The sequence below is a fragment of the Sprattus sprattus genome (assembly GCF_963457725.1).
Source record: "Sprattus sprattus genome assembly, chromosome: 1".
Classification (NCBI taxonomy): Eukaryota; Metazoa; Chordata; class Actinopteri; order Clupeiformes; family Clupeidae; genus Sprattus; species Sprattus sprattus.
Window position 1 is genome coordinate 24517258 of NC_137920.1, and position 12348 is coordinate 24529605.

Consider the following 12348-nt stretch of genomic DNA (forward strand, 5'->3'; position numbering starts at 1 on the left):
TTTTAGTCAACATGGAGAAAGTTCCTTTGATACACCTCTTTGTATTTCACACATCAGTATGTTTGCTATACTAGAAACGTCATATAGGCATAGAGTGCACATAATCTAATTTATTTCATTTTTTTCTAAATAAATCATGCCAGTATGCCAGTCAAACTAGTTATATTGATTGTTGACTTTTTTCCCCACACAGATAATTGAGTTGTCATTCACATGTTTTCTACTACCCAAAAGCCACCTGAGAGGTTCGCTTTAAATATCGCAAAGCTGCTGTTGCAGTCTTTACATGGAAGTAAGTAGGATAAACAAATATGTGTGGTGTAAAGACATTAACCAAAAATGTTAGCGATATGATCAAGTATGATCTCTATCAAGACCCGTAACCTCTCGTGAACATCTCTAACTCTGTCCTCAGCTGTCGTCGCTGCGATCGGCGGGAAAGAGTGAGAAAGGTCTCGGTGTCGGTTGAAAACTGTATGTCGCCAAATAAAATAAATAAAATCGGATTCGTTCAGTTCGTTCCATGACGGTTTGTACACACATATACATCGCTGACTAGTACACCTAATTACGCTGTATAACTGTATTTTTGTGCACACCTACTACAATGTAAACACCCCTTTTTGGCAGGAGCGTACGTTGTTTAAAATCAGTTATCAGGGTTGACACAGAAATCAATATTAAGCAACTCGTCAACAGGAGAGAGCGGTCGTATGGAATAGTGATGGGAAGTTCGGATCATTTTACCGACTCGAATCTTTGAATCTCGTTCAGTAAAATGAACGAATCTTTTTTCGAGTCACTCGTTCATTTTAACGGGGGGGGGGGGGGGGGGGGGGGTGCTACTCAACATTTTTAAATTTTATATATACGTATCATATTTTCATGGAAGTTACTACATGTAAACCAGCAGATACTAATTCCTGCATTCAAATAATATTATATGAAAGTTTGGATGAAATGGTCATCACATAAGCATTTAATGATCACGGCAAACTATTACGCTGCACTGAACTGTAAGTAAAGTTTTAAAAAGTTAAAATAACTAAACCTGTAATTATTTCTTGTGAACGAATATCATTCACGTCTTACTAACCATAGACACTCGGAAGTGAACTAGGTTAATAAGTCCTTTCTGTTTCCTCTTCTGAGCCTATGCAGGTTACGTGAAAAAATATCCAGAGCCCAGTCAAAATGAACGAAACATTTCGGTTTTCTCTAGCTTCCCATGCTGAGCCTATGCAGATCACGTGAAAAATGATCCAAATACTTGTATCCGGCAGATGACCTAATCGTTCACCTCCCGACCGTCTTTGGATCAACGTTTCGTTCATCTGCCGGATATCGTTCAATGATTCGTTCTTTTGCCGGATATCAGTCTTTCGTTCAATGATTCGTTCTTTCGCCAACCGTGTCTTTGGATCTATGATTCGTTCATCTGCCGGATATGGGTATTTCGTTCAATGATTCGTTCTTTTGCCGGATCGTTCAATGATTCGTTCTTTTGCCGGATCGTTCAATGTTTCGTTCTTTTGCCAAACGTGTCTGTTTCGTTCAATGATTCGTTCTTTTGACAACCGTGTCTTTGGATCTATGATTCGTTCATCTGCCGGATATGGATCGTTGGATCCTTTTCCACGTGACCTGCATAGGCTCAGTACAGTCAGCTAGAGGAAACAGAAATGATTCGTTCTTTTTCCGACTGGGTCTCTTGGATACGGGTCTTTGGATCATTTTTACGTGACCTGCATTCAACAAATCATTTCTGTTTCCTTGGCTTAGCCAATGCAACAGTCCCAGTTGTCCCGATGCGCGGTCATGAACGAGAAAAAGAACGAATCTTTTTTTGAGAGGACTCGTTACTCTCGAGTCGTTGTAAGGATTCGTTCAAAATGAACGAATCGTTCACGAACGACACATCACTAGTATGGAAGGGGCGTAGGGAACGCTACTATACCTTGACGACTTTTCCTCGATTCATTTTACTGGCTGTAGTTAACATTAATGACAGAAAACTATTTACTAGTCCTCATAATTCGCATAGATATGCAATGGATTCACAGTTCACTGGGTCTTTCAACTAATTCCACCGCAGGCATTGTTTTAGGACTTCAAGATAGCCTGTACAAGTTAAAGCTACCCGCTAAAAAAGTGACAACAACGCGCTCTACCCCTAGGAACCTGCTTACACTCCACACATGCGCAGGGCAAGCTCTACACCGGAAGTATGGGAACAGAAGTTGTCGCGTGAAAGGAGAATTTAACAACAAAGTTAATTGACTGAAGGTGGGCGGCAAATGCTCCCGACCACAAGAGGAGGTACGTTGTAACTGAATACAACAGGGCATATAGGGAGAGATAACCTAAGAGCATAGCTTTTCCTAGACTGATGCTGAGTAAGTTAGGTGACTAGCTAGCTACTTTCATTAACTTGTGCTCCCGGAATCACGACCAAAGCTGCTAGCTAGTGTGATACTGTTTACAACCAATCCCGCGAGTTGTAGGTCAAGTGGATCCCCACTGGCTCAGCATTGGCCCCGTAAGGGTCGACGCTGTCTGTGTTTTGAGACAGTGTCGTAGACAAAGGCAGTGTTGTTGACAATGCCGATGCAACTCAACTGTGTTTTAATGTGTTTCGCTTGATTTGAAATGTGGTTCCTTCACAGATGCCAAGCGTTGAGCTGAAGCCATTGGACGGTGGCAGTGTAGTGCACCTAGCCGAGGGAGAGACCGTGCTCGGCAGAGGCCCTCTGTTCGGAGTGAGTGACTTTAGTTTTTTAAAGACATCGTAGTAGGAGGTGCTACGCTAGTCTATTTGCATTTAATATGTAGTGATGACTGAAACATGCTGTTTAGACTGATTGTGTCAGATACCTACCTCAGCCTATGCTTGCATCAGTGATTTTTATGAATTACTTACACAGAAGAGTGGAGAAAGGGAATGAGCCAGGGAAGAGAGATTGGAGTTTGGATTTAAGACTCAAAGAACTCTAACCTGTCACCCCAAGAAAGCTCCCTGTGTTTGGCTTACACATACGAAGTTAATGTGTGTAACCACTTGCGTTAGGGCCTTGACAGGAGGTCATGTTCCGTAGCCATGCTCAGACATGATAGAGTGTCACATGCTGTTTGTCGGAGCATGTCATCTGCATTCATTGTCAGATTAATCTGTCACTAGCACTATCGCTGAAGGCGATTGGGAATAAAGTTTACTCAGTGACTTCACTTCACAGCTCTTGCATCCACTCCCCACAACTACACTTACTCACCACCAGTGACATTACTAGTGACTTTATACAGCCACTGGGACAGAAATGGCATCATCCCAAATTCCTGTCAGAATACTGACGCTTATGGGCCAGCAGGTGGCAGCAGCAAGCTACTGTAAAGCTTTACTTACACACCAAGAGCTGTCAGAATGTGCTGTGCCAAGGCCTCTGTCTGCATGAGTGTTCTTCCTCAAGGCATAAGCAGTCACCCTCTGAATGCTTCCCCTGACTCATGCCCTTTCTCCACTTCTCCTCTTCTGCATGAATGCAGGAATTCATAAAAATCTGTCTCTGATGCAAGCATATAGGCTGATGAAGGATCTGACACAATAAGCCTAAACAGCACTTTAAAATCATCACTTACCATATAGGCTGATGAAGGATCTGACACAATAAGCCTAAACAGCACTTTTAAATCATCACTACACACTAACTCCCCCCTTTCTCTTTGGGATTGATTCATTTGTGTCATTATCAGTCTGCTGTCATCCTCAAGAAGTAAACTAAGACGGCCAACGGCATATTTGTCTCCTGTTGAATGAAGGACTTTGGCGGTATCACATTAGGGACCATGTAGCCACTGGCATATGCAGATTAGATAGGTCAGATTGCTACCTGAGAGCTTTACTTCACTGCATACAAATAAAACAATTTCCCCACTAAATGTTTGAGCTTTGAGTTGAGTTTAATGTGTAGAATGTGCCGGATAGGACATTTGGTTATGCCTCGCAAATACCCAACTCAAAAATTCAGTTAGATAGACGTTAGAAGTTCATGTGGTTTGATGGGTACATGCCATCCACAAACTGGGGGAAAACAGTTACCCACTAAATGTTTTTTTTAACTTTACTCCTGGCCTTTTATGTACACTCTTCAATATGTGACGTAAGTTCAGCTGAATTGTATGGAACGGACGGTTTAATCCACACACAGTACAGCACAAGTATACATTGTCATTAGTATGTATGCTTCCTGCGTGACCTTGACCTTGACCCTTGATTTAAAACAAAAAATATTATATTTGGTTTGAACTATGTTTTTAGCTATGTTTTACTACGTACTGGCTCTATGGCACGCTACAAATAAAATGCATTATTATTATTATTGTTATTATTGACCTTGGTGGTGTGTACTCACTAATGACCTCTTTTCCAGGTAAATGACAAACGAGTCTCAAGGAATCATGGCGTGCTGGAGAATGCAGATGGAAAGCTCCGGATTAAACCTGTACGTATGTAGCACGGTAGAAGCACACCAATTGGTCACGAGAGCTCTCACAACTGACATTGTATCATAAAGGTCATCTAACAATCCCTGCCATATGAAGGCTACGCTGATTACCTGTCTTGAGTGCTGCTTGAATAAGCAGTCAGCTAACCATGAGCTACTGAAACGAACATACAAGTTGACGTTATATGATGGGGGTCGGTCTAAGTTCAGTAATATTTCTTGAATTTAAGGCACGAACCACATAAAGCTGTGTTTATGTCAAATACAGCTAGAGTCGTTGTCATAGGGATAGTGTTGTGCAAGAATCGCCATAATCATATAAGTAGCCTGTAGTATACAGATGCTCAGTATACATTTCCTGTCTTTAGTCGATCAGTCTTATAACAAGATCAGATCTATCCTATTAGCCTATATGATTTGTTTAAAACCTTTTTGCAAATTTAGAATGCAACCTTATTATTACAGAGAGATGAGACAAAGTAGACGATAGTCCATCTGTCTCCCTGTCTCTCTTCCTCTGTCCGTCTTTTTATCATTGACAATCTGTCTTTACCATCCTGCTCTCTCCAGTCCAATCTGGGTCTAGAGCCAGGTCCCATGCGGGCCCATGCCTCATGCAGTGATCAGAGCGCCTGTCCAACAGCAGCTCTGCCTCCTCTCCTTCTCCCGCTCTCCCTCTCCTTCTCCCTCTCTCTCTCCTTTTCTCCCTCTCCTTCTCCCCCTCTCCTTCTCCCCCTCTCCTTCCCCTCTTGCTTTCTTCCCCTCTCCCCTTTGAAGTGAGGCACCCGTGTGTGTGCCTCCTCGACATGAGACCACTTCTCATGGGTCATCAGCCTGTTGCCATTCACAGTATCCACGTCAGTCTCTACACCCCCCCCCTGCCCATCCATGTAATCAGTACTGATTGCCTTTGAGCTTATTCCTCTCTCCCCACTGAGACCTGAACACGCACTCACCCCCCCCCCCCCCCACCCACCTGCATCCTTCCCAACCCCCCATCCACCCACCAATCCCAGAAATGGAAAGAGACCTTTAAACACACTAAGGCCCCAGCAAAAGGCCCTGTAATCAAATTTTTATAGGTTCACTCAATGTTTTCATAATGCAATTTTGCTTTATTGTTCATTTTGAGTCATATTTATTTGTGTGTGTGTGTGTGTGTGTGTGTGTGTGTGTGTGTGTGTGTGTGTGTGTGTGTGTGTGTGTGTGTGTTTGTGTGTGTGTGTGTTCCTGTTCCTGTTCCTGTGGGACCATTTATGACCGTATTCTCCATTTTTGCAAATTGTGTTTTGCCCTTACTCTGTGTGGGTTTTAAGGCTTGTTCGATCTGGCTAATGCACCTGGGCTGTGTGTGTGTCTTACCGGCTATTCATTAAAAGCTGCCCCTCGAAAGGTCACTCGAAAAAGAAGTCTCCAGTACAAGCTTATATGTTGTGGTGCACTGACGTTTTGCAGGTAAACAAAGAAAACTGCCATGAAATGCATTAGGTAGTTATTTCTTAATTACTCAATTAAAATGCAGCGGCGCCACGGTAACAATGCCGAGCGTCATGACCTTTCAGTGATGGGTTTGTCAATTGTGTAATGTCTGATGTTTTCCTGGAAGGGGGCCTAAATGCTGTTCTGTTAGTTTTTCTTGTAAATGCTTTGTCTAGCAACTCTATTAAAGTAAGTGAAAGCCTGCAACTGTCAAGGATTTGCAGGTAGGGACCCAATCCCAGACCAGATGCAGGAACATAAACAACAGGTTTATTAACAAAAGGTGAACGGAAAAGTCCAAAAGGCAAACACACAAAAGATCCGGGCAAAAACTAGAATTTCCCAAAAAGACACAGAAGATCCCAACTTAGGGACCCAAACACAGGCGGAACAAAAACACAAAAAGCGTGGAAGCAAGGCAGAGCAGGAATAGAGGAAAGCAGACAGCTAATTTGACGAATCGTGACCGCAACATGCCATGCACTCCAACATTAAGCTTTTAATTTGAATCTGTTTCAGAGCTGAAAATGGGATTATTACTATTATTATTATTGCTAATGAAATAATGTAAAATGTAATCTTTAAAATCACAATCGGGTCTTTGCAATATGACCTACGATCCCAACACGAGTGGCAACATGCTGCATTAACCTCACTGGAATAACTGTTCAACCTCCCCTCAGACACTTAAGCCCAGAGACCCACTCCAGATAATTTTGCTGTACTGAGCGCAGTTGCCAACCCTCCCCCCACACACACAGACACACACAGACACACACAGACACACACAGACACACACAGACACACACAGACACACACAGACACACACACACACACACACGCACACACACTCACTGTGCCAAATAATCGTGTGCTGGGTATGGTCTGATGCCACCAGTTAGGTGAAATGCATCGCCCTGACTCACCGGACCAAGAATATAAACATATAACGTATTGTTTTTCTCCCATGTTTCATGAACTGAAATAGAAGATATCATAGATGTCTGCATTCTCACAAAAAGTTTATTTCTGACACACTTTGTTCATGAACTTTGATCTGTAGCCATAATCATGCAAAATCAAAGTTGGTTCCATGGACTGTTTTCCTAAATAAACTGTAATTTAGTCAAATCGTTGAGATCACTCTATGTCGCTCTGTGTAGGTTCAATATTGTTCAAATGTAGATACTAATGTGCGAAGTCGGGAGGATCGTATTTGCTGCTATCTAGATTTTACATCTAGAAATTTGCCTCACTATAATTCAGTGTCAAGATAGAGGTGAATTTGAACCACATACAACTCACAACTCAAAACTAATATAAAAAAAATAAAATAAAAACTTAGAGCAGCCTCGGAAGTAACTCGTCATTGTTTTCCTGAACTGTTTGCACTACAGTGATATAAATAGATTGCTTGTTGGCAGGGGGCCACAGAAGAGACGCCGCCATGATGGACTCGAGGGAGCGGGATTATTACGGTGTCGTGGTCCTGCATTAGTTTTGTATTTCCGTCGCGTTAATGGACCGCGTCTGAGGGACGGATGTCTCTCTTCTTCCACGCGAAAGACTTTATCGCTGATTCATCTCTGAATTGCCCTGAGATTGTCGTCCATTAGTGAAAAGCCAGATGTGCGCGTGCACACGTTATTGAAATTGTTAAATAAACCATGAAACGGGCTGTGTCACCGCTGCCACTGCCAGAACCATAGACACCTCTCCAGGAGGTCTAATTCATGCCAGAACCATAGACACCTCTCCAGGAGGTCCAATTTATGCCAGAACCATAGACACCTCTCCAGGAAGTCCAATTTAAGACAGAACCATAGACACCTCTCCAGGAGGTCCAATTTAAGCCAGAACCATAGACACCTCACCAGGACATGATTGTGGCGTTGTAGAAAGAGCCACAAGATGCTCCTATCAAACCTTACACTGAAGGTCACATTTTAAGAGTTGTGATCACTGGGAATGCCTCACCTTTTTGTGCTGTTTGAAGCCCTTGCACTTGATGAGTAGAGTAACTTAAGTAGCCTTGGGTGCATAACAATAGCAGATTATAGATGAGTAGCGTAACTATAGTAGCCTTGGGTGCATAACAATAGCAGATTATAGATGAGTAGCGTAACTATAGTAGTCTTGGGTGCATAACAATAGCAGATTATAGATGACTAGCGTAACTATAGTAGCCTTGGGTGCATAACAATAGCAGATTATAGATGAGTAGCGTAACTATAGTAGCCTTGGGTGCATAACAATAGCAGATTATAGATGACTAGCGTAACTATAGTAGCCTTGGGTGCATAACAATAGCAGATTATAGATGACTAGCGTAACTATAGTAGCCTTGGGTGCATAACAATAGCAGATTATAGATGAGTAGCGTAACTATAGTAGCCTTGGGTGCATAACAATAGCAGATTATGCATGAGTAGCGTAATTGAAGTAGCCTTGGGGGAATACAGTCAATCTCAATAGCAGGGCCTGGTGGTCGTTGACTGGTGACATAAGTTTATATTTTGTCGCATACATTTCAAAGCTTATTTTTTCCCATTTGGAATGGGTGGATGTAGGTTTCTCCATTGAGTTTGTTTCTCTGTTTCATTTGTTCCTCTATCTTAGGTTGGAATGTGGCCACTGTGAAGGTAATCCGCTGAAATAATTGAATGTTTTTTCGGTATACTCCTTCTTCTCCTCCTCCTCCTCCTCCTCCTCCTCCTCCTCCAGACCCACGTGAACCCGTGCTTCATCCAGGCGTCCCTAGAGGCGTCTCCACAGCCCCTAAAGAAGGACCAGTGGCATGCGCTCGACCCAGGAGAAATGTTCTCCCTCCTGCCAGGGAAACACATCTACCAGGTGGTGGCCGTGGAGACGAGGGGGGCCGAAGAGGAGACCAAAGGCACTCTCAGGTGAGGCAGCATTGCCAAGAGGGGAGATGTTCAGTGATGGTGGTGGATACCGCATTGAAGCCACCCTACTGGTTGTTAGTTAAGGAGGCAAACAAACAAAATCTGTCTGACAGGCATATCTGTCAGTCTCTAAGTCTGTCTGTGTATTTTGGGGGGGAATCACCAAGGATGGCACCAAATAATCGCCTTTTTTTTTCATTTTTCTTTATGTACACGACAAGCTCTGCAACAAGCAAAGTCCTTCATGTATGATCTAAGCTAGTTTAATACCATGAGCAAGATCCTAAGTGCAAACATGGGGAGGTCAGTGCAGTGCTCCCCACACGCCACACAGTAGCATTCAAGTTCATCCTCGATGGAGAGCTTGTGCGTCAGTGAAATAAGGGCCCTTAGTGTAAATCCATTCATATCCGTATCTGACTGCCTGTCCATCTGGCGTCTCCTCCTGTTTATCTGTAGTGGACCCCAGGAAGAGTAGCTGGTGTCTTCGGCATCAGCTAATGGGGATCTGAATAAAATCAAAATCAAAATCTGTAGTCACTCACGGCTACATTTCCAGGCAATCCATCCAGCACATTCCATCCAGGGTAAACAAAACCATATCAAAAGGCATGAGGCCATCAGGAGCCAAAATGGAGAACGCTTCCACTCTTCTCCAGAGCCCCTTGTAAATACGCTCAGTGTGGCTGTATTGATTCTGTTTTTTTGTTATTAAGTGACTTGTGGCTGGGGCTGCTTCGCAGCTGTTTTGAGCTGTGCAGAAGTTAATGAGCGTTAAACGCTCTCACAGGTTTGCGTGGTGGAAAAAGCTTTCTTATTCCCACAATTCATTTCAAAACCTGACTGACAAATGAGAGACAATTTATTTTATTTTGGCAGCAGCTGAATTTACCAAGTATATTATTTTCAGTGAACAACGGTCTCAATAGGCGGAATAAGCTTAGTCAGGCATCATTAAGCAGGTGTCCCTCAAGCTAGGAAAGAACTGGCATTCTGTGTGTGTGTGTGTGTGTGTGTGTGTGTGTGTGTGTTTGTGTGTGTGTGTTTGTGTGTGTGCTTCTGCACGCACGCATGTGTGTGTTTGGGGGTGCGGAGTGAGGGTAGTCTTGACTAGGGATGCACCGATCCGATATTTGTATCGGTATCGGTACCGATATTGAAGAAATTTCTAGATCGGGTATCGGTGACAATGGGCCGATCCATATTTAAAAAAAAAAAAAAAAAAATTTTTTTTTTTTTTTTTTATGTTTATTTTATGTATTTACATCGAGGCTTTGTTTAATTCATATCATGCTCCGGTATCATTGTTTTAAACGGACTGTTATTCTATTGAAACACGCACATTCAAAGATTTAGGGTGGCGCGATGGCGGACAATCCAGAGAACAGCCATCAAAAGCCTTCCTGCACGTTAACGTGTATGAAAAACTATCTGTTGATAGTGACGTTGCCTAGCAACGCTGTCCGCTCATTTAAGTTGGGTGAATAGTCACAAGTTCAGTTCGTTGCCCATCAGTGGCAAAGTAGTTGTGCCTTATACATTTCCAATGCTTAAATCATCATTTTTCGACATGTATGTGAGGCATTGTGTGCGTACATAATGAATGTAAGGGGTTTCATGAAGTTACGACTGTGATAAGTAGAGTATTATGAGTGCAGGTTGCTATTAGTAGCGATTAGCATGCTAAGCGGAGATTTAGTTATGTTCTGATGTTGATTCGCTGTAATAAAGATGAGTTCATCCTGTTAAGATTTTGACTGGATGAGCTATGAATGAGATTAATGTTGCCTAGTGTAATGTCCACAATTATATGTATCGAGTAATGTTAGTTGTGTAATTGTTATCGTGTAGCAATAACGCATGCTAAAGTAATTCAGTGCAGTCCCCATTCTCATTGCAGGCACACACATGTGTACGATCACATGCATCGTCATGTAATGGAAATTGATGAATGCACATTAAAGAGAGATAAAGAATACAGTTTTGGTAATTGTGGGTCTTTTAACAGAGTAGAACCAGCAAATGCATTAACAGGTCACCATGTTGAGCCTCTACAATGTAACGTAAAAGTTGACGCTAGCGGATATATGATTGCTAACTAATATGAACACTAGCCCTAGTTAGAACGTACATTATTTGTGATTATTTTTATCCTATGTTATGAATTGATAGTGATGACTAGACATGATGTTAAGTAGCAAATGAGCAAAAAATGCACCAAGATCTCATGTCATGCACTCCTCTTTTCTCCCTCTCGCACGTGTGGTCACACACATACACACAGTTACCATACTTTCGCGCTGTTTTTTTTATATCGGTATCGGATCGGTATCGGCCGATACTAAACCTCAGATATCGGTATCGGTATCGGAGGTGAAAAAAGCGGATCGGTGCATCCCTAGTCTTGACCGTGCCCTTTAGTAACTCCCCTTTATCATGGCAGCAGTGACAAAACAGGCAACAGGAGACCCATTGATATTGACATTTTGATAAATTATCTGAATGCGCCATGTGAATGTATGGGGCTCCACAACAGAGAGCTGTCGGCTTCTACCTCTACTGCTTGGTATTGCCACATGGAAACAATTCATCTATCAAAACTGAAGTATTAATGATTTTTTCCAAACGAGGCACGGGAGGAGCCCATAGGGACGATGATGGTATTGAGCTCGCCACACTCCTGCTTTGCAGGAGATTAAGACCTGCCTAACCTGTCCAATACGCCACACGCTCTGGCGTAGCTAAGTATCCCACTTCCTCCTTTTCACTGGTAGCTCTAAGCTCACATCACCCCTTATCCATAGGGGGTATCCGCATACATCGCTCACACACGGGCTCAGCTATAGGCATTCCAGGACCGCGGACAGCTCCCAAGCCAGACATGCTTGCATCAGCGCGGTAGTACAAACATTCCCAGCATTCCCAGAATTCCCAAGGGCGAGGAATATTTAGGGAGAAAAAAATGTAAACTCTATCTGAGGTAAGAAAACATTTCATTTTCATCATTAAAACAAATTGGTATAATGGGCCTTAATTTAATTGCAACTGGCAATGAGCAATTTCCGGCGGGCAATAACTAAAGCTAATTCAATTGACTTGGCAAAATTATTTAGCTAATTTAATACCACGAGCAAGAGCCTACGCACAAACATGGGTGAGTCAGTGCTCCCACACATCGCAGGATAGCTTTACTTCATGCTCAGCAGGCTTTGCTCAATTGTCCGTCATTGAAATTAGGGTGCACTTCCTGAAGGAGAGGTCCCTGTGACTGCGTGGCGTCACCATGGTTGCACTCAGACTGCCATAGACCCCAGAAACATTTGAAATGAAAGTTAAAACAGACATAAATGACATCTGAATGATGACACTGTTCAATATAAATTGCGTAGAAGTTAGACAGTTAGGTCCCCGTATGTCTTTTCCCAGGTGAATTACACCATGTCACAATATTATCATGTTATCAT

At 42.8% G+C, this 12348-nt stretch overlaps 1 protein-coding gene across 1 annotated transcript in view; it reads left to right on the forward strand.

The window, feature by feature from the left end:
* Positions 1-2254: 2254 nt before the first annotated feature.
* aplf (aprataxin and PNKP like factor) overlaps positions 2255-12348 on the forward strand; it is a 43698-nt gene continuing 33604 nt past the window's right edge. Inside the window, exons 1-4 of the mRNA XM_080854639.1 lie at positions 2255-2319; positions 2667-2759; positions 4425-4496; positions 8703-8884. Coding sequence (XP_080710765.1) covers positions 2667-2759; positions 4425-4496; positions 8703-8884 — 347 coding nt within the window. The 5' untranslated portion in view covers positions 2255-2319. The remainder of the gene's footprint in view (positions 2320-2666; positions 2760-4424; positions 4497-8702; positions 8885-12348) is intronic.